At 41.9% G+C, this 22247-nt stretch overlaps 1 protein-coding gene across 4 annotated transcripts in view; it reads right to left on the bottom strand.

The window, feature by feature from the left end:
* The window catches only part of LOC141166205 (uncharacterized), a 56824-nt gene extending 34832 nt beyond the window's left edge, over positions 1-21992 (bottom strand). For 2 of the 4 annotated variants that reach the window (XM_073652671.1, XM_073652668.1), the window contains exons 1-3: positions 21829-21930; positions 9674-10351; positions 798-857 (exon numbers count right to left, since the gene is read on the bottom strand). In XM_073652671.1, coding sequence (XP_073508772.1) covers positions 798-857; positions 9674-10324 — 711 coding nt within the window. In that variant the 5' untranslated portion in view covers positions 10325-10351; positions 21829-21930. Of the gene's footprint in view, positions 1-797; positions 858-9673; positions 10352-21779 lie in introns of all 4 variants that reach the window. The other 2 variants (XM_073652669.1, XM_073652670.1) reach the window with 2 other exon arrangements.
* Positions 21993-22247: the final 255 nt, after the last annotated feature.

Here is a 22247-nt window from a genome sequence, read left to right on the forward strand (position 1 = left end):
ATACCCTTGCTTACATATGCCCTTTAAAATGTGGTTGGATAAAACCTAATCCAATGTGCGTCTTGTTCCCACGTAGACGGATGTTTGGGACCAAATCAAGAAATCATATCTACAGTCTTACCTCATTTTAGTGGGCTGCTCTCATAGAGAACCAGAGAAAAGTACAAATCCTTAATACATAAAGGACCAGCGTCTTACATTACAACCAGCTATGACATGTGTGAAGATTTTAGATTGCTTAATAATATTGAGTGAGACGGGAACAGAGATTCGAGGTTTAATAAAGAGGGGGCAAGACAAAATAGAGCTATCTACTGTCAATCACGGCATTTTATAATTCAACACAGAGTGCTGCCGAGACGCACAAAATGATGAAAATACATCAAACATCATCTCAAAGCCAACAAACATCTTATTGAATCCTCTCTGGGAGAAAGTGTGGGGACAGCTTTAATCTCCTGAATGTAATCTTGTAAAAAAGCTCAGAGGGGAGGGAGTTGGAATTAATTGCATTGAGCAAAGTTGTTAGAAGGATCCCAGTTCTCTGCATGAGGAAGATGAAAGAGCAAATCAGACAATCAGGATGGCTTCACAAGATGATGGGAGAATTCAAGTTTATCCACAGTAAAAAAAAAAAAAAAAAAAACACTTAACCCCTTAAATGTCTAACATAAAATTAACCTCCAACCTTGAGCATAAGAGATGGAAGGTACATTCTTTACACATAAATTTAACGTGGCAAGTGGAATAAAGGCTCATTGGTTTGGCATTAAAGCTCGAAGGACAATGTTAAATACCTGCATGGGATAGTCCTCAGGGAACTCCAGCAAAATCTCTATTTCCCTTAGATCAAAAGGCTGTGGAAGACAAATATATGCATTAGTTTTTTATCCAAGTGTTTAACGTAAAATTATAAAGAAGCCAGATGAGATATGTAGCCAGTCTCTGGATGGGGACTCAAAATAAAAAAGAGAGATGTGGATGAAAATAAGAACAAGACCTCTACATAAGCTTTTAATTTAAGTGTAGCTTTAGTTCCAGGTGACTTTTCAGAATAAGCCATCATAAAAATGAGAAATAACACTATTTCTGGCCAGTAAATGATCTGTAACCTGTATTTATCAGAAGTTTTCCCCTCTGCAGGCTGCATGTTGAATTGTCAGTTTTCCCTGAACTCCGCTCAAAATGGCCAGAGGCTAGCTGCTATGGGGGTCTTCCCTACACTGAAACCACAGAAAAGAGGAGTCCTGCTCTCCATCTCTCTCACACATACAGTCGTGGCCAAAACTTTGGAAACTAACACACATTTTGTTTTTCACAATGTTTGCTGTTTCAGTGTTTGTAGACCTTTTAATCAGCTGTTTCTATGGTTACTGACATACTGTATAATTATAAGCAATTCCTAGAATTTCACACTTCTATTGACAAATATATCAAGTTTATACAAATATTTACCCTTTGACCCTTATTTTTCAATACTTCTGCAGTTTGCCCTGGCTGCTGGATGTCACCTTCTGGGCCAAATCCTGAATGATGACAACCCATTCACGACTCATCAGTGCTTGGAGCTCATCACAGTTTCTGTGTTTTTATTTGTCCACACGCTTTTTGAGGATTGACAACAGGTTCTAAATGGGATTGGCATCTGGAGAGTTCCCTGGCCATGGACCCACGGTCTCTAGTTCACCGGGGCTCATCAGCTGATGAACCACAGTGACCCCCTGCAGCATGTACACTGACGGGGTGATTTTACACCCGTCAGTATACAGTACTGTATTCTACAGCTGTGACATCAGCGATTTTTGATGTAGAAATGATCTGGATCGTCGTGGGACTGTCGTGATAGTGGACTGCATCGTTGACGGCGGACAGGTGAGGAATATTTTTGTTTGTTTTTTTTTCCAGCAGATCGAGGGCTTCACGGAGGCGGGTAATAAAAAAAATTATAGAACCGTGTGTATTTTTTATTTCATTAAAATACTTTATTCTGGCTGTGTCTTTTATTGAAAAAGCGGTGACTATTTAACCACGCAGCTTGTAATGGGGGAGTCTTACAGCCAATACAAGGCTGACGTGAACCCCAACCCCATTACCCCCTGCCACCGCTACAGGGCAGTGTGGAAGAGCAAGACTAAGCGCCAGATTTGGGACTGCTGAGGGGTGATATTAATAGCCGCGGAGGGGGCTAGTATCCATGGCCCCTTCCATGGCTATTAATATCAGCCCGCAGCTGTCAAGTTTAGCCTTTGCAAGCTAGATTTTATAGGGGGACCCTACGTCAATTTTTTTCTGGGGTCCCCCTGTAATCTAGCTAGTAAAGGCTAAACAAACAGCTGTGGGCTGATATTAATAGCCAAGGAACATTTTTGGCTAATGGCCCGTTCCGCGGCTACTAATATCAGCCGCCAGTGGTCGGCTTTCCCTCTGCTGGTTATAAAAATGAAGCGGAAGTACATGCCATTTTTTAAAAAATTTTAGGCTTCGCGCACATAATTCAGACGTAGCAGCGCTTTGGACGCACATTTTTGCTGCGTCCAAAATGTTGCATTCTATTGAATGCAGGTAAATCCACATGTGTTCACTGAACCATGTGGATTTACCGCATTCAATACATTCTAGTGGTCAAATTTCTGTTGTGGAGACTAGAAACTCCGCCAGAGAAATTGACATGCTGCGGTCCTGAAAGACGTGCGGCATGGCATTGTCCACGGGTGATTCGCAGCCTCTGATGCACGCATAGTGGACGTGGGATTTCTAGAGATCCCATCCACTATCCCGTAACATTTGGATGCTGTGGGTTTGAGCTGTAGATACACGCAGCGTCAAACCTGCAGCGGCTCGTGATCGTGGCCACGTACCCAAACTCACCCGCAGCATGTCAATTTCTGTAGTGGACACATTAGTCTCCGCTGCAGATCTTGACCGATTGAAGTGTCATTATATGCAGTGGATTCACATGTACCGACGACAAAAGTGCGGCATTAGAACACCGCGTTTTGGAAGCAACATAAATACGTTGTTTCCAAAGCGCTGCCGAGTGCTGATCGAGGGATGTAGTGGCTAACGAACCAGCTGTTACATGTTATTTAATGGCCAGGGAAATGTTTGCCTAATGGCACCTTCCCAGGCTAAAAAAAAAAACAGCTCACAACAATCACATAAATTACATGAATAGAAATGGTAATGAAGATTGGGTGAATGGGCTGACACCCAGCTCTTTTGTTTGGTTATGTCAAGGTGTCAGACCTTTTCATGACCAAACAAAGTAAAGAAACACACACAGTGTAAACACTTTATTTGAAATACAACAGACAAATTCTTTAATCATTTAAATAAACCAATATACTCAACCCAGTTCTCATGGTAATCCAAGGGCTTAAGCAATGTCCCACCAACTTTATTTAGCTCCACAAATCATTCACTGATGCTCAAAAACGCATGCATTTTTTTCTGCCAGGGAGAGGCAAAAACGCTCAGGAAATTTCTGCTTCAATTTCTGAATGTGTGCACATACCCTGACAATGACTTTTAAGAGGGTAAATTGATGTAAGTACAGAGTAGCTAGCTCCAAACACATTTGTTACTGTAGGGTGCCAGACATGCAACATAACTAATATCTACGATGTGTGGAGCAAGCTCATATCAATTTTTAATGTAGGCTATTAAAATTTAATCTGTCAGATGGATCTACCCTCCTAAGCTGTCTATATGTACATACAGATCATAGAAAGTGGAAAAAAATGATACTTTGATATCTACGATCCGATGATTTATTTTAAAAAAAAAGTAGATTTCTCTGCAATATGTAAATCGGATGTCAAGATCTATGGGCAGGACCTAGATCTTCCCAAGAGTCTGCCTCCAGAGCTACTTTAATGATTAGCGATGCTTTTCTATGTAAATTGATCCCTTTACTGGATGTGTGACAAGGCTCAGTTCATGGAAGCTAAGGCATGTGCAGATCACCACTGTCCTCACTTCTGCGCAGTGTTTTGCCCTTCTATAGGCACTGACTTTAGCTTCTTTCTGAGCAGGTGCTGCCCAGCCACGCAGAAGGAATTTTCTTTAATTTACATGTATAGTAGTTATGCCTGCATCTTTCAAGAAAACCATGATTTTTATGCAGGACAATGCTCTATCACATGCATCGAAGTCTCCACTGCTTGGTTGCCACTTAAGGCATTAAAGATGAAAGAATAATGACATGGCCCCTTCCTCACCTGACCTAAACCTATTGAGAACTTGTGGGTCCTTTTAAAACAGAAGATTTACAGTGAAGGAAAACTGTACGCCTCTCTGTCTGGGAGTCTGTGGTTGTGTTGATTGTCAAAGATTACGAAACTGAGAGACTCCATGGATGGAGGGCTTATGACTAGTATTGAAAAGAAGGGAGGCAATATTAGTCATTGATATATATTTTTTTAAAAGTCAGAAATGTATTTTCCCACAATTTGAGTTGTTTGGTTATCATCCTCACTTTAACTGATAAAAATAAACAATTGAAATGGGTAAATTTCCAATTTTCATTTAGTTACATAATAATTCTGGACACATCGTTATTCTGAGAAAGACAAAACCTCACTTTTACTTCAACTATTCAGGTTTATTAACCTTTTGGATTGACCAACAGCACTGTAGTTGTTCAATAATAAAATAATCATGAAAAAGACAAATTGCTTAATAAATGTGCACACAGTGTATATTTATTCTAGTTATTTTTGGATTGGACTGAACATATTTTATGTATTTTGTCTTTTTAATATCACTTAGTCTTTTACATTATGTATATATTATGTGTAAGTGGTATTTGTAATGAGTAGTGTTGAGCGAGTATGTTCTATTAACCCTTTCGCCGAGTATGCTCGGGCCGAGCTCCGAGTATTTATAGCTGCTCGGTGATATGGTTGAATCGCTCCCGTGTGCATGATTTGCAACTGTTTGACAGTTTTATTACATGTGAGGAATGTCTATTTCTTACACATTCCTCACATGTAATAAAGCTGTCAAACAGTTGTAAATCATGCACACTGGAGTGATTTAACCTTATCACCGAGCAGCTATAAATACTCGGAGCTCGGCCCGAGCATACTCGGACAGAACATACTCGCTCAACCCTAGTAATGAGTATATTTAAATAAAGCTTGTGTTTTAACAAGTTTTACAGACATATGGTCATGCTTCTGGATTCGAACCCTTGATTATGTGATCAGCGTATTTTTCCACTGGGCCACAGCAGATACACCTTTTCTTTGGGTGTTTTAGTTCTGTTATCTCGGTTTCTTTCGGTTTTTGGTAACAGCTGTTTTTCATTTACTCTGTTTGTCTCTCCTATCACCTTTCGGGTGCAGCTTTAAATACCTTCCCCCTACAGGTATTTCCTGCTGGTGATAGACTGTTGGATTCATTCACTATGCTGTAGTTTGCATTGGTTGCAGTTGCTTTGTGTGCGATTCCTTTTCTCCTTAGTGAGCTGCTAAGGACATTCAGGGTAAACAGTCGTTGAGTGGGGGCATCATTGTGTTACTTTAGGGTGCAAACCTCCGCGGTCAGGCAGGAACAGTCCAGGGTCAGAGGAGGGCTTCCCTAGTCTGCCATTTGTCTTCCTGGTTTGTACGTTACGTTTGTGTGAATTTGCTCTGGCAGTCATAACAAATATATATTAGAAAAAAAGAAATGTGTAATATGCTAATGAGTTGTACCAAATATTATTCCACTTTGCAATATGCTAATGAGTTGTACCAAATATTATTCCACTTTGCAATCTTTATGAGTCATATTGAGTCATATAACAAATGTTAAACAATTCAACTTGGTCACAGAGTAAGAATAGAGCGGGTATGTATATCACTGTAGGACAGTGATTTCTGTCTGTAAACAAACAATATTAATTCTTATCTTAAGCAATTCATTTGAATAAAGTCCTTTCCTATGAATTTTCTAGTAAAATGATATACTCTAATCACCAGTCAAGTATATGAATCAATGGCGCTTACAACGATTTCACATTGGTGCGTTGGAAGAGTCTCTCATCATGTGCACTCTTGCACAACATTGCACAATGTAAATCTGCTTAATGGCACTGTGAGGGACATATATCAATGCAATGATGGCGGTTTTTTGAAGTCATCCCATTAAAAACAATGGTGCTTTTTTCTGATGGTGGGTGCACAGCTTCAGTGTTTAACTGTGTTACAACCTGGCACAGTCCAATAGCTTTGTGCAGTCTTGAAAAGCATAGTGACACCATAAGTCCTTGCTGACACCGGTCAGCTGTGTGTAACAAGCCGTATGTATTGTAGTTTCCCCATGGGTTTCTGCCTAAGTGTATGTTCACACGACATGTAATAGACACCGGTGTACCCTCCTAGTTTTGCCAGAGGAAAATGCTTCAGAAAAATGATGGCGGTGATTTTTTGGTGGAATCCGCCTGAAAAAGATGTCGAGTGCACTAACCTTTTAAAGGGGTTTTCTGGTTTTGGAAAACTACTCTCTCGGCTACACTTTGTTTACAAAAAAAAGTTAATATTTACTTACTTGTTGCCCCTTCAGTGGAGGCATGGCTGGGATACTTAGGAAACATTGGTCGCTTTTGTGCAGAGGACATCAAACAATTGAAATTTTTAAACTTCAGCCCCTTTTGTCCTATAGATGTGGAACTAATATGACTGGTTGTGTCAGATATTGGGTCTAGTAAAAAATTAACACAAAGAACACTGATCACCCCCAGGATGGGCAATGTCTCATGCTTGGGTGTGTGTGCTGTAGCAACATGTTGAAGGGAGATTCTCTCTCACACCCCCGGAACTGTAGGAGGTACATGATAAAGAACCTGTATTCTTGTTAATCCAGTTTTGTAATCAATCTGATATTTTGCCCGTACAATCAGAAGGGTCTTCCTGACCTACCAATACCAGAACATTTTTTGGAATATAGACAATCAGTAAATTAGCTTAGGTTCATGGATTTGCGATCCATGTGTCTATGGAATGCTATGATGTATATGTAATGTTCTCATTTGCAATATATGTTGTATATTTTGTATTTACAAAGTTTGATGTGTAAAGTGTTTGTTGATGGGTGGTTTCTTGGTAATGGGGAGGATACATAGGCTCGATTTGGTGTTTTTCTATCAGCATTATTTAAACTTGCTGTTTGCGCTATGTTTGTATGCTTGACAAAGACTTGTATCTGGTCGAAACGTTGCACTGTATTTGGCAGAATAAAAGAAGATTTATTTGCTTCACCTGAGCATGGACGCTGTCTTTCACTTAGTTTACAGGGGTTGTCCAGGTTTTCCACGAAAGACTGCAGCCACTCTATGAATTGAATTAAGCGAGGCCAATACTCATATCACTTACCTCTGGCACCTGCGAATCTTGACAACATGCGCTGCGCATGCTGTGAGGATTCACAAGTCTGCAGTTACATAGATTAAGGTATAAAAAAAGAGAAAAAGCCAGCTCACCCAGCAATGCAGTTCAGTCTGTACAGAAGCCCACAAAATGGTTTCAATGGTTCTTCTATTTTCTTGCCCTATGCCACCCCTTCCATCTCCTCATATGGAGAGTTTTTGATGTTTTTTGTCTATTCTTGATATTGGAATTTTTTTAAATCCTTGAAATAAAAACTTTATGATGTTAACCACACCATCTTAAATTGTGGACCAGAAGCTGGATCAACTTCCTCTCCTTCCCAGTTACATAGATTGACTGCAGACTTAAAACCTGGATAACCACTTTAACACTGGTTTTCAAGGTCACTACAAATGACCTATCAAAAATTAGGCTTCATTCAGATGACCATTTTACACTTATGTGTTCTACTTGTGTTTTTCTCAGAAAGAACACCTAAGCATTAAAGTCTTTGGCGCTGTTCACATGCCCATTTTTTGTGGACTTTGTGTGATGAAAATCACACACCAATGTCACCCATACAAGTCTATGGCAAAAAAGCGGTGGACAGGCACATCCATTGATAAAAAAAAATCTTCAAGCTTTATTCCAAATACATATCTTTAAAAATCCATAGAAGGATGATGTGGTACAGGAACCACTCTGACGCGTTTCTGACGCCTACTGCGCACTTAGTCATAGAGCTCTAAGCCCGTCCACCTCTTTTTTACATTGGATATTTCTGGTCGGTCAGCAGCACTGGAATGGCACTCCGGAAAATAAAGACAGGTTATTCCTAAAATATGAACATGATGGAAATTTTATTTTCCATTTTTATGGCACACAAGTCTACGGGTCAGTGAAAATTATGGACAGCACATGGACACCATCCATGTGAAATCTGCTTTTAATTATTTCATTGCTAGGAGAAGCTTTCTTATTTTTTTTTTGCATATGATGCATACTGAGGAAACTCTGATGGTAAAAGTGACAGTGACCAAACTCATGAAGATGTGACCCAAAATAATTATGAAATTCTGTATTTTTTTTCACTAACATGAAAATAAGGATGTGTGAAAGAGACCTTAGAGTCATGTATGCGAAGAATGAATCCGCTAACGTTTCTGCTCAGATGTCATAAGAGTTAGCCACTTGCTACTTATTTTCATGGCTTTTTTCTCGTACAAGAATTTACTGTTACATGTGAACAGGGTTGAGGTCATCCTCATTGACAAGAAGAGGATAAAGATTGTTGTTGGAACTTGCTTGGATTTCATGGTGTCAAAGCCTAAACATATCAAAAAACAAAAGCTTAATTTTCTATTCAAAACTGCTATGTAAAAACGTAAGCTCAACCATTACTGAAAGTAGGTGCCCCATCATGGAACATTGGTCCCATATCCACATCGTCTGCTGTCATGTCTTAATCACACGTGTACACATGCATAGGAGTGTTTGCACAAAATTACAGCTACTGTAAAGCCCGCAATGTTTACACACGTCTGAACTGCAGAAAAAAAACAGTAGTTATTAACATTGTTTGCATAAAATTATTAGTATGAGTGAATATAAGACAATTTGTAGTTATCTCACTAAACAAAAAAATGCCTCTTTCTTATTGCATGCCACATTCCCTCCTCCTAAACGGGTAGTTCACTTTTAAAACCAGCTAAATCTTTCCGGATATATGAGTCGGCTCACTGAGGAATCAGGTTACAAGCTGCCCATAAAGGTCTTTGGAGAGGAGAGGAAAAGCAGTAGCTAGATTGCGACAGACAGATACACACACACATACGTTGCTTTTTAGCAAGTGCTTTATCTCACCAAAGCTAGATTCACAGCTACACTGCTCAGAACTGAGGTATGATGTTCTCCCTGCTGCTACTTCTGAACATGTGCTACAAAGAGATAGGGGATCAGGATCACCTTATGTCTGTGTGTATGGGGGACTTCATAGCAACTAGTCTCCACCCACTAGAAGGGAAACTAACATTTGCAGATTGAACCTGCAGAGAGGAAACTGGTGAAAAATACAGGATATAAATCATGTATTTGCCAGAAATGTACAGATGACCGCTTATTCAAGAGTCATGTGAAATAGCAGGTGCGCAGAAATAAAGCATAAAAATAAAAGTAGAACTAAAACAGACACATGTACATATACAAGTCTTTGGTCGATTACCTTGTTTTGCCTCCTTTACAATGAAGAATGCATTTATTATGGTTTCTCATAAACAAGACTATAATATGCTGTTTTTGGATAAGGGTTCCTGTGTACTCACCCAGTCTGGATCTGTAGGCTCCACAGTTATCCGATAATATGTTACTTTTCCATCCTCTCTCTCTTGGATGATCAGTTTGTCCTTTGGAAACCGCTTCAAGAGTTGGGCTATCTCTGTGTCTCTAAGCTTAGTGGCCAACTCTGCAGTAAGATTTGTAGTCCTTATTTCTTCTGGAATAACTGATGGTCGCTCCACCTTAGCTCTAAAAGGAGGTTTCTTATTCCCAGAGAAGTTTTCACGTACTGCTGGAAGTGTCTGTGGATGCCAAAACCTGCAGTTTTGATCCATAGAGCAGTATCCAGACGCAAAGTATCGGCAAAGCTTTCTGTTTCGATATTGCTTGTTTGGCAGTTCAGTTCGATTCTTTGGCAGAACAGGCTTCGGTTCATCTTTGTTATGAGGAACCAGCGGTTCTGTAATTTTATTCTCTTCCGCAGTTACATTGGGTAGGACTGGCTTTTTCTCAGGACGTCTGTCATCAATACGTTGGTGTAGAAAACGACATCTTCGTCCAAACTGACAGTAACGTCCCTGGGAGTAAAACCTGCACAAGCGAGGCGGCTGGGCATGCTGCGTCAAAATCGGATTCTGAGCAGGGACCTCTTGTGTGGGAGAAGGGAGTTCTGTACTTTGTACTTCACTTTCAGCCATTATAGAGGAATACGGAAGAAAAGTAACCTAAAGTGAATAGATTACACAGTCAGCAGTGCTTGGATTCGATAAATCATCCTCACCATGGTCAAAGTGTTATCAACATACTAGAAAACTATCTGTTACGATGTCCTTAAAAGTAAAGAAACGACCCATCAAGGGCTCCATCATCATGAGGGCAAGAATAGAGCAGCATGCAGCTCTATTCTTGCCATCATAACGATTGAACCTTGACAAAACCGGTTCTAAGTCAATGGAGGCCCTCATGTGCTGTTTGGATCTGTACAGCTGATCCGACACAAAGCCTTCCATTATAATCAGTGTGAATGTCGGCTAATAGTTATCCCTGTGTACCATTTACCAGATTCAGCAAGAATGAAATGGTGAGCTCAGTGTTCCATCAACAGTATGCACATGCAGCAATGTACAGTGCTGGCCTAAAGTATTAGCACCCCTGCAATTTTGTCAGATAATACTCAGTTTCTTCCTGAAAATGATTGCAATCACAAATTCTTTGGTATTATTCTCTTCATTTAATTTGTCTTCAATGAAAAAAACACAAAAAGAATTGTCCTAAAGCCAAATTGGATATAATTCCACACCAAACCTAAAAAAGGGGGTGGACAAAAGTATTGGCGCCCTTTGAAAAATCATGTGATGCTTCTCTAACTCATGTAATTAACAGCACCTGTAACTTACCTGTGGCACCTAACTGGTGTTGGCAATAACTAAATCACACTTGCAGCCAGTTAACATGGATTAAAGTTGACTCAACCTCTGTCTTGTGTCCTTGTGTGTACCACATTGAGCATGGAGAAAAGAAAGAAGACCAAAGAACTGCCTGAGGACTTGAGAAACCAAATTGTGAGGAAGCATGAGCAATCTCAAGGCTACAAGTCCATCTCCAAAGACCTGAATGTTCCTGTGTCTTCCGTGCGCAGTGTCATCAAGTTTAAAGCCCATCGCACTGTGGCTAACCTCCCTAGATGTGGACGGAAAAGAAAAATTGACGAGAGATTTCAATGCAAGATTGTGCGGATGGTGGATAAAGAACCTCGACTAACATCCAAACAAGTTCAAGCTGCCCTGCAGTCCGAGGGTACAACAGTGTCAACCCGTACTATCCGTCGGCGTCTGAATGAAAAGGGACTGTATGGTAGGATACCCAGGAAGACCCCACTTCTTACCCCGAGACATAAAAAAGCCAGGCTGTAGTTTGCCAAAACTTACCTGAGAAAGCCTAAAACGTTTAGGAAGAATGTTCTCTGGTCAGATGAGACAAAAGTAGAGCTTTTTGTGAAAAAGCATCAACATAGAGCAGGGTTCCCCAACTCCAGTCCTCAAGGCCCACCAACAGGTCATGTTTTCAGGATTTCCTTAGTATTGCACAGGTGATGTAACTATTGCCTGTGCTGATGATGGAATTATCACCTGAACAATACTAAGGAAATCCTGAAAACATGACCTGTTGGTGGGCCTTGAGGACTGGAGTTGGGGAACCCTGACATAGAGTGTACAGGAAAAAAAAAGAGGCATTCAAAGAAAAAAACACAGTCCCTACAGTCAAACATGGCGGAGGTTCCCTAATGTTTTGGGGTTGCTTTGCTGCCTCTGGCACTGGACTGCTTGACCGTGTGCATGGCATTATGAAGTCTGAAGGCTACCAACAAATTTTGCAGCATAATGTACGGCCCAGTGTGAGAAAGCTGGGTCTCCCTCAGAGGTCATGGGTCTTCCAGCAGGACAATGACCCAAAACACACTTCCAAAAGCACTATAAAATGGTTTGAGAGAAAGCACTGGAGACTTCTAAGGTGGCCAGCAATGAGTCCAGACCTGAATCCCATAGAACACCTGTGGAGAGATCTCAAAATGGCAGTTTGGAGAAGGCACCCTTCAAATATCAGGGACCTGGAGCAGTTTGCCAAAGAAGAATGGTCTACAATTCCAGCAAAGCATTGTAAACTCATTGATGGTTATTGGAAGCGGTTGTTCACAGTTATTTTGGCTAAAGGTTGTGCAACCAAGTATTAGGCTGAGGGTGCCAATACTTTTGTCCGGCCCTTTTTTGGAGTTTTGTGTGAAATGATCAATGATTTGATTTTTGCTTCATTCTCTTTTGTGTTTTTTCCTTGCAAGCAAATTAAATGAAGAGAATAATACCAAAGAATTTGTGATTGCAATCATTTTCAGGAAGAAACTGAGTATTATCTGACAGAATTGCAGGGGTGCCAATACTTTTGGCCAGCACTGTATGTGAATTCATCAGTGAGATCAGACTAATTTTGCACCATGAGAGCCAATATTGTCAACTATTATTATTTACAGGCGGCTAGTTCATAATTTTATTACATGCATTGGACATATCTTGATCTTGTAAAGCATGTTCCCTTTAACCAATTCCTGCAGTAGCCAGTTTTCACCTTTTGAACAGGATTTAAGGGGCTTATATGTCATAAAACTCCAAAACAACACGCCATTTTCAAAAGTGCACCCCTCAAAGAATTCAAAACCGCACCCCTCAAAGAATTCAAAACCACATTCACTGATTCCAGTGATGTGTAACTTAATAGGCTGCTGGATTCAGTTTCAATAAGATCAGTGTTTTATCAGCAGATCATCACTGGAGGACTAGGTTGTCTTGTGACATGTAGTTATCCTGCTCTGTATAAACCTGCCCCCACTGATTGGCAGCTTTCTGTCAATTTACAGTGTACACAGAAAGCTGCCAATCAGTTGTGTCGACAGGCTTATACAGAGCTCAGCACTCAGAGAACTAATAAAACAGAGAATGTATCAATATGACTGCAAGTAACACATCGCTGGAATCAGGAACTCCGCACCAATACCATGATACTCTCAGATTCTCTTTAAGTAGTGTCACAGTTTTATAGTTCTGGCCAATCAGAAAGTGGCAATACCAAGTGTATGGGTATTTTTTGTATATTTTATATGCGATGTGTCACTTAATGGACTCCGTGCTGTGATTTTGATAAAATTACTGTTTTCTAAAAGGCAGATCTAACATTTCTCTGAATGCTGAGCTCTATATAACCCCACCCACCACTGATTGGCCTATGCATGGTAGGCTGTCGGTGTCAATCATCATGCTGTGTGGAGGACTATGGGGGGGCCCATCATTCTGTGTGGACGACTATGGGGGGCCCATCATTCTGTGTGGAGGACTATGTGGGGCCCATCATTCTGTGTGGAGGACTATGTGGGGCCCATCATTCTGTGTGGAGGACTATGTGGGGCCCATCATTCTGTGTGGAGGACTATGTGGGGCCCATCATTCTGTATGGAGGACAATATGGGGCCCATTATACAGTATGGAAGACTATGAGAGGCCCATTATTCTGTATGGAGGACTATGTGGGGCCCATTATACTGTATGGAGGATTATGTGGGGCCCATTATACTGTATGGAGGACTATGTGGGGCTATTATTCCGTATGGAGGACTATGCGGGGCCCATTATTCCGTATGGAGGACTATGCGAGGCCCATTATTCCGTATGGAGGACTATGCGAGGCCCATTATACTGTATGGAGGACTATGCGGGGCCCATCATTCTGTATGGAGCACTATGTGGGGCCCATCATTCTGTATGGAGCACTATGTGGGGCCCATCATTCTGTATGGAGCACTATGTGGGGCCCATCATTCTGTATGGAGCACTATGTGGGGCCCATCATTCTGTATGGAGCACTATGTGGGGCCCATCATTCTGTATGGAGCACTATGTGGGGCCCATCATTCTGTATGGAGCACTATGTGGGGCCCATCATTCTGTATGGAGCACTATGTGGGGCCCATCATTCTGTATGGAGCACTATGTGGGGCCCATCATTCTGTATGGAGCACTATGTGGGGCCCATCATTCTGTATGGAGCACTATGTGGGGCCCATCATTCTGTATGGAGCACTATGTGGGGCCCATCATTCTGTATGGAGGACTATGTGGGCCCATCATTCTGTATGGAGGACTATGTGGGGCCCATCATTCTGTATGGAGGACTATGTGGGGCCCATCATTCTGTATGGAGGACTATGTGGGGCCCATCATTCTGTGTGGAGCACTATGTGGGGCCCATCATTCTGTATGAAGGACCATGTAGGGACCATTATACTGTGTGTCCTCCTATGCTAAAAAATACTACTCTAAAGTAAAATTAGTATTTTCAATCTGCTGTAGCCCAACCTGTGATTCTAATATTATTTTTGGATTTTGCTTTTACAGCATACATTGTGTGGAAAAACACAACCTGGTAACATGATTCTTCAGGTCAGTATGATTAGGGCGATACCAAATGTATATAGTTTTTTTTATTATTATTTTAGGGGCTTAAAAAATTTGCAGTTTTGGAGTTTTTTTTTTTTTTTTTTACTGTGGGTTAATTTCAGATTTTTATCAATCTGAATTCTATGTACAAGTCAATAGCAAAAATGCTTATTTTCTTTAATTTTGGATGGAGAAGAGAGGGGTGATCTAACATTTAACAATTTTTTTTTACTTTTATCTTTATTTTTTAGTCCTTATAGAGGAACTTAAAAGGAATGCGTGACCAGGTTTTTGCCACCTAAACTGAGAGCAGCCTCATGTAAAGAAATAGACCCTGATTCCAGCGATAGGTCACTTATCGGGCTGGTTGCTGTAATTTTAATTAAATCATTGTTTTATCAGCAGGAGATTATAAGTAGAGGGATAGTAAACCTGCTGCCATGTAGTCCTCCTTATTCATGAGCGGTATAGCCCCACGTCCACCACAGATTGTCAGCTTTCTGCCTATGCACAGCGTACACAGAGAGTTGCCAATCAGCTGTGTGAGGTGGAGTTATACAAAGCTCAGCATTCAGGGAATTACTAGATCTGCAGCAGAGAACACAGGGATTTTATCAAAACTGCAGCAAGCAGCCCAGTGACACATCACTGGAATTAGGATCTCTGCCCCTATATCATGCTGCTCTCAGATGGTAAACCTACAAAAGACAAAAAATATCTCATACCCTATCATCATTATATATAAAATATAGGGTACTTAGTGAACTATTTTTGATCAAAAAAAGTATACAAGCCGTCCCACCAGCATCTTTTTGCTAGTGTGAACATGCTCCTATTTCTTGCATGTGTACCATCTTAGACCTCAGTTCACATTGCTTGGTTTTTTGTCTTGTTTGCATTCTGTGCAAATTAGGGGTGTGGCATGCCCTTTGTTGAGCTGATTGGTATATATGTAGCTTACCACGGGCTTAGGTGGTCTGATATTGGAACTCGGTTCTATTTGTCTACCCTTTTATATGCGTTACTTCAACTTTGATATACAGTAAGGTTTTTAATATAGACAGTGTAGGACCGTCCCAATTTAGGGTCACCTTGTCGCTGGTGGGACGGCTTGTATACTTTTTTTGATCAAAAATAGTTCACTAAGTACCCTATATTTCATATGCAACTTTGCTTTACATTTATATATAATGATAATAGGGTATGAGATATTTTTTGTCTTTTGTAGGTTTTGCATCTTTTTGCTAGTGTGAACATGCTCCTATTTCTTGCATGTGTACCATCTTAGACCTCAGTTCACATTGCTTGGTTTTTTGCTCTCAGATGGTGTAGCAAAAACCTGGTGACAGATTCTCTTTAATTGGACTTTGATTGCTGGTATACAGTAAAAATCACAATCTCCATGATATATACACCATGGAGTGAGTGGGAAGGGGTTAAACAAGAGATGTGGCTTGACACTATGAGTTTGTGCAAATGGGGTGAGTCTTAAAAAATTGTGATACTTTTCCTTTATGTTTTGTGTTAATGTAGAAAAGTTTATTTATAACTGCTTAAAATTAACTGCTATAATATTTATTTTTTCTTATTATTTATTAGTTTGTGACGTGGGGCTGCCATTTTTTATTTGCCGTTATGGGTCAGAGCATGACACACACAGCAAATACAGCAGACACTATCTCCTATGCAAGCAGCTACCTCAGCTGTCAACTGTGCGCACCCCCTGGCATGTCCTGATGACTGGCAGTAGTCAAAGCCACAGCCCTGGATCTCGCTCACCGTTAATTACTGTGATCACAGTGCAGCAGCCAGCAATGATATGACTGCTCCGCTCTGATCATAAGTAGACACAGGGAAATTGTAGCTCAATGCACAGCGCTGATCTACATTAAAATGAAATTAGGCTTCACCTAAGGACCAGCAAAGTGTGTTAGGGAATGCAAGCTACAAAATCCTGTTACTCTTATAAGTATCTGTTTCTCAGAAAGCAGAGAAGCTTTCCCAGTAAATATCTTTCCCAGGTTTTGATACAACGAAAGCCACGTTCAGTATTTGTTCAGTATTTTACATCAGTATTTGTAAGCCAAAACCAGGAGTGGGTGATAAATACAGAAGTGGTGACGTGTTTCTATTATACTTTTCCTCTGATTGTTCCTCTCCAGATTTTGGCTTATAAATACTGATGTAAAATACTGATCAAATACTCAATATGTGCACATGTCCTAACAGCAGCTGAAAACCTAATAGCACAGAAGGAAGCACACTGCTCACCACTTATAAAAAAAATTATATCTCCTCTTCTCTCCCAGTAAAAAAATAAATAAAAAAAAAATACAAAAATAAACATAATTAATATCACTGCATCTGGAAAAGTCTGGTCTATCAAAATATAAAAATTAACACCTACGGGAAATTCCATGAACAGAAAAATAATCGAAAGGCGAGATTTGCCACACTTCCCTTAAAAAACAATGCAATAAAAAAGTGATCAAAACATTGTTTGTACCCCAAATTGTCATTATAAATACGTTAGCTCACTAAGCAAATAAAAACAAATCTCCACTTTTCAGAGACGGAAAAATAAAAACGTTAAGGTTGTCTGTAAAAAAAAAAAAAAGTTTATGTCGCCATTTTCAGGCTACAGATTTTTTTTTCCACCTTACAATTAAAAAACAAGCAACAAAAAAAAAACTTACATGTTTGGTATCGCCATAATGAAAACGAACCTGGAGAGTCATGTTACCAGGTCATTTTAACCACACAATCAACAAAGTAAAAACGAACATCAAAATACAAAGGAGGAATTGCGTCTATTCTCTGCATGTTTTTATTGTATTGTGGGGAGGGGGCAGCATTTATATTTTCACCTTTGAATCAGCCCCTGCGGCCGTCCTCGGTGACACTGTTCATGTCAGTATTACATTGCGGTCACCAACAAAATGGCTCCGCACTGTGATCCTAAACTTCATCCTCCCTTATCCTTTTGCAACAACCCACAAGAAGAGAGAAGCAGTGACATCAGACACGAGCAGTGACAGACAGACACATGTGAGCACATCCCGCCCACATTACTGCAGTCAAAATACGAACTAGCACTACACTAGGTTTTCATGGCAAACGTGAGAAGCTGCTCCCCCTAGTGCTTAACCCCTTAACGACATATGACGTACAGTGTATGTCATTTGCCAGCTCCCAAGTCCTCACACGGCTATTACAACCAGGGCTGTGGAGTCGGTAAGTCAAACCTCCGACTCCTCAATTTCCATGACACCAACTCCGACTCCCTCACACATGGCTCATGTTTAAGTGATAAATTTACTGTAGCACAAATTCATTTCCGCTAAAAGTCTAGACCCTTAAGGATCAGGAATAGGACAGACATTTATAGGACATTTCATAACTTTCCCAAATTCTTATGAAAAAATATTCACCACAAACAGCATTGAACTACCCAATTTATTATATATTTTAGGAGTCGGTCCATTTTATACCGACTCCGACTCCAAAGCCCTAATTACAAAGGAAAAGAAAAACATAGTTATGGCTCTTGGAATAAGAGGAGGAAAAAATGAAAGTGCAAAAACGGAATAAAAAAAATGCCAGGGGTTAAAAAAGGAAGAAAAAAAAATCATTGCTTTTTAAATAGTTTGTCGTATTTTATACCATAAAATTTTTTAAAAATAATTGAAACATTATTACTTTAATTGTTTTTAGATTGTTTGACATGATACATGACTTTTAAGATAGGAGACTGTATGGCAAAATGTTGCTACAAATTTCTGGTGCCAAGTAAGCAATGCCTGACTAGTTGGTTACATAGTCTAAAAATGAAGGGTGTTTTAGTAAAACTGCCCCAATATCTCAGTCCAATATGACGCCACATAACCGCCCGTATGTTTGGGTGGGGAGATCGGGCACTGCGGTCCATTTACGGATCATGAAGCACGCTGCTATGAACCTGGCGTTATATGGATTATAGGGTACATTGTACACCAAAATCCACTTGACTGAAAGCGTCACCTGTCCTTTGAATGAGCGCATAAGCTGCGGCTGTTTTCCTCATTTCCTTGGAATGAGCGCACAAGCTGCGGCTGCTTTCCTCATTTCCTTAGAGCGCACAAGCTGCGGCTGCTTTCCTCATTTCCTTTGATTGAGCGCACAAGCTGCGGCCGTTTTCCTTATTTCCTTTGATCGAGCGCACAAGCTGCGGCTGCTTTCCTTATTTCCTTTGATCGAGCGCACAAGCTGCGGCTGCTTTCCTAATTTCCTTAGAGCGCACAAGCTGCGGCAACTTTCCTTATTTCCTTTGATTGAGCGCACAAGCTGCGGCTGCTTTCCTCATTTCCTTTGATTGAGCGCACAACTGCGGCCGCTTTCCTTATTTCCTTCGATCGAGCGCACAAGCTGCGGCCGCTTTCCTTATTTCCTTCGATCGAGCGCACAAGCTGCGGCTGCTTTCCTTATTTCCTTCGATCGAGCGCACAAGCTGCAGCCGCTTTCCTTATTTCCTTTGATTGAGGGCACAAGCTGCGGCCGCTTTCCTTATTTCCTTTGATTGAGCGCACAAGCTGCGGCTGCTTTCCTTAGAGCGCACAAGCTGCGGCTGCTTTCCTCATTTCCTTAGAGCGCACAAGCTGCGGCAACTTTCCTTATTTCCTTTGATTGAGCGCACAAGCTGCGGCTGCTTTCCTTATTTCCTTTGATTGAGCGCACAAGCTGCGGCAACTTTCCTTATTTCCTTTGATTGAGCGCACAAGCTGCGGCTGCTTTCCTCATTTCCTTTGATTGAGCGCACAAGCTGCGGCCGTTTTCCTCATTTCCTTAGAGCGCACAAGCTGCAGCCGCTTTCCTTATTTCCTTTGATTGAGCGCACAAGCTGCGGCCGTTTTCCTCATTTCCTTAGAGCGCACAAGCTGCGGCAGCTTTCCTTATTTCCTTTGATTGAGCGCACAAGCTGCGGCAGCTTTCCTTATTTCCTTTGATTGAGCGCACAAGCTGCGGCTGCTTTTCTTATTTCCTTTGATTGAGCGCACAAGCTGCGGCTGCTTTCCTTATTTCCTTTGATTGAGCGCACAAGCTGCGGCTGCTTTCCTCATTTCCTTTGATTGAGCGCACAAGCTGCGGCCGCGTTCCTCATTTCCTTCGATCGAGCGCACAAGCTGCGGCCGCTTTCCTTTTCCTTCGATCGAGCGCACAAGCTGCGGCTGCTTTCCTTATTTCCTTCGATCGAGCGCACAAGCTGCGGCCGCTTTATTTCCTTTGATTGAGTGCACAAGCTGCGGCCGCTTTATTTCCTTTGATTGAGCGCACAAGCTGCGGCCGCTTTCCTTATTTCCTTTGATTGAGCGCACAAGCTGCGGCTGCTTTCCTTATAGCGCACAAGCTGCGGCTGCTTTCCTCATTTCCTTAGAGCGCACAAGCTGCGGCTGCTTTCCTCATTTCCTTAGAGCGCACAAGCTGCGGCAGCTTTCCTTATTTCCTTTGATTGAGCGCACAAGCTGCGGCAGCTTTCCTTATTTCCTTTGATTGAGCGCACAAGCTGCGGCTGCTTTCCTTATTTCCTTTGATTGAGCGCACAAGCTGCGGCTGCTTTCCTTATTTCCTTTGATTGAGCGCACAAGCTGTGGCTGCTTTCCTTATTTCCTTTGATTGAGCGCACAAGCTGCGGCTGCTTTCCTTATTTCCTTTGATTGAGCGCACAAGCTGCGGCTGCTTTCCTCATTTCCTTTGATTGAGCGCACAAGCTGCGGCCGCTTTCCTCATTTCCTTCGATCGAGCGCACAAGCTGCGGCCGCTTTCCTTATTTCCTTCGATCGAGCGCACAAGCTGCGGCTGCTTTCCTTATTTCCTTTGATTGAGGGCACAAGCTGCGGCCGCTTTCCTTATTTCCTTTGATTGAGCGCACAAGCTGCGGCCGCTTTCCTTATTTCCTTTGATTGAGCGCACAAGCTGCGGCCGCTTTATTTCCTTTGATTGAACGCACAAGCTGCGGCCGCTTTATTTCCTTTGATTGAGCGCACAAGCTGTGGCCGCTTTCCTTATTTCCTTTGATTGAGCGCACAAGCTGCGGCTGCTTTCCTTATAGCGCACAAGCTGCGGCTGCTTTCCTCATTTCCTTAGAGCGCACAAGCTGCGGCTGCTTTCCTCATTTCCTTAGAGCGCACAAGCTGCGGCAACTTTCCTTATTTCCTTTGATTGAGCGCACAAGCTGCGGCTGCTTTCCTCATTTCCTTTGATTGAGCGCACAAGCTGCGGCCGTTTTCCTCATTTCCTTAGAGCGCACAAGCTGCAGCCGCTTTCCTTATTTCCTTTGATTGAGCGCACAAGCTGCGGCCGTTTTCCTCATTTCCTTAGAGCGCACAAGCTGCGGCAGCTTTCCTCATTTCCTTAGAGCGCACAAGCTGCGGCTGCTTTCCTCATTTCCTTAGAGCGCACAAGCTGCGGCCGTTTTCCTCATTTCCTTAGAGCGCACAAGCTGCGGCAACTTTCCTTATTTCCTTTGATTGAGCGCACAAGCTGCGGCAGCTTTCCTTATTTCCTTTGATTGAGCGCACAAGCTGCGGCAGCTTTCCTTATTTCCTTTGATTGAGCGCACAAGCTGCGGCAGCTTTCCTTATTTCCTTTGATTGAGCGCACAAGCTGCGGCTGCTTTCCTTATTTCCTTTGATTGAGCGCACAAGTTGAGGCCGCTTTTCTTATTTTCTGAGTGTTTTTTTCAATGTGGAAAAACATCAATTCTTGAGGAGTTTCTGTTCGGAAAAGCGCTTTCAATGTGACTTTTGAATCCATTGAAGCAAAAAAAAAAAATACAAAACACCGCCACGTACACATACCATGTAAAAAAAAAAATCACACCCAAAACTGATATGTAAAGCTTCTTTTAACGTGGATTCTTCTTCCAGAAAAGTCCAATTAAAAAAAAACTGTGTGACCCTAACAGATGATCCGTCCTAGTGAGGGGTAATGGCAGCTGTGTTGGGGGCAGCAGCCTGGCACAGGCTCTGCCACGTCTCACACATACACCATGCTCTTGTGCTGGCACCAGACTCCGGGCCGTGCCCTCAGCACTGGGAGCGGACGCTGCGGTCTCTGTGCACACAGTGCAGCGGCCGGCCATCTACAAGCAGTCTGCGGTATTCCCTGTATGTCACACACTGACTGCGCTCCTCACACAAACTAGTTCTTCTAGTCCCCTGCGCCGACCAGCTCCTGTCACCCACCTGCACGCTGGTACAGCACGTAAACCAGTCCCCCACAGCAACCTTGTCCTTCAGAATTACCTTCCCCGGGTGTGCGCGCGGCCGCCGTTGGTTCCGTGTCAATAACCTGCCGGGAGGGCAGAGCTGCTCTTTCTCAGTGCTTGTGGATTTCACAATGTCGGAATTGCCAGGAATGATTGCAGTGTTACTTTTTCATTAAATTAAAACTCTCATATTCCCAAGTGCTGTACATATAAGATCAGTATTTGATCAGTATTTTTTCTCAGGAGTGGGAGACAAAACCAGGAGTGGGTGATAGATGCAGAATTGGTGACTTGTTTCTATTATAACTTTTCTCTGATTGTTCCTCACCTGGTTTTGGCTCCCACTCCTGAGAAAAAATACTGACCGAATACTGATAGTGGGGCCGTGGCCTAAAG

The sequence above is a fragment of the Phyllobates terribilis genome, unplaced genomic scaffold (assembly GCF_046119375.1).
Source record: "Phyllobates terribilis strain yellow unplaced genomic scaffold, ASM4611937v1 Scaffold_11__3_contigs__length_659146591, whole genome shotgun sequence".
Classification (NCBI taxonomy): Eukaryota; Metazoa; Chordata; class Amphibia; order Anura; family Dendrobatidae; genus Phyllobates; species Phyllobates terribilis.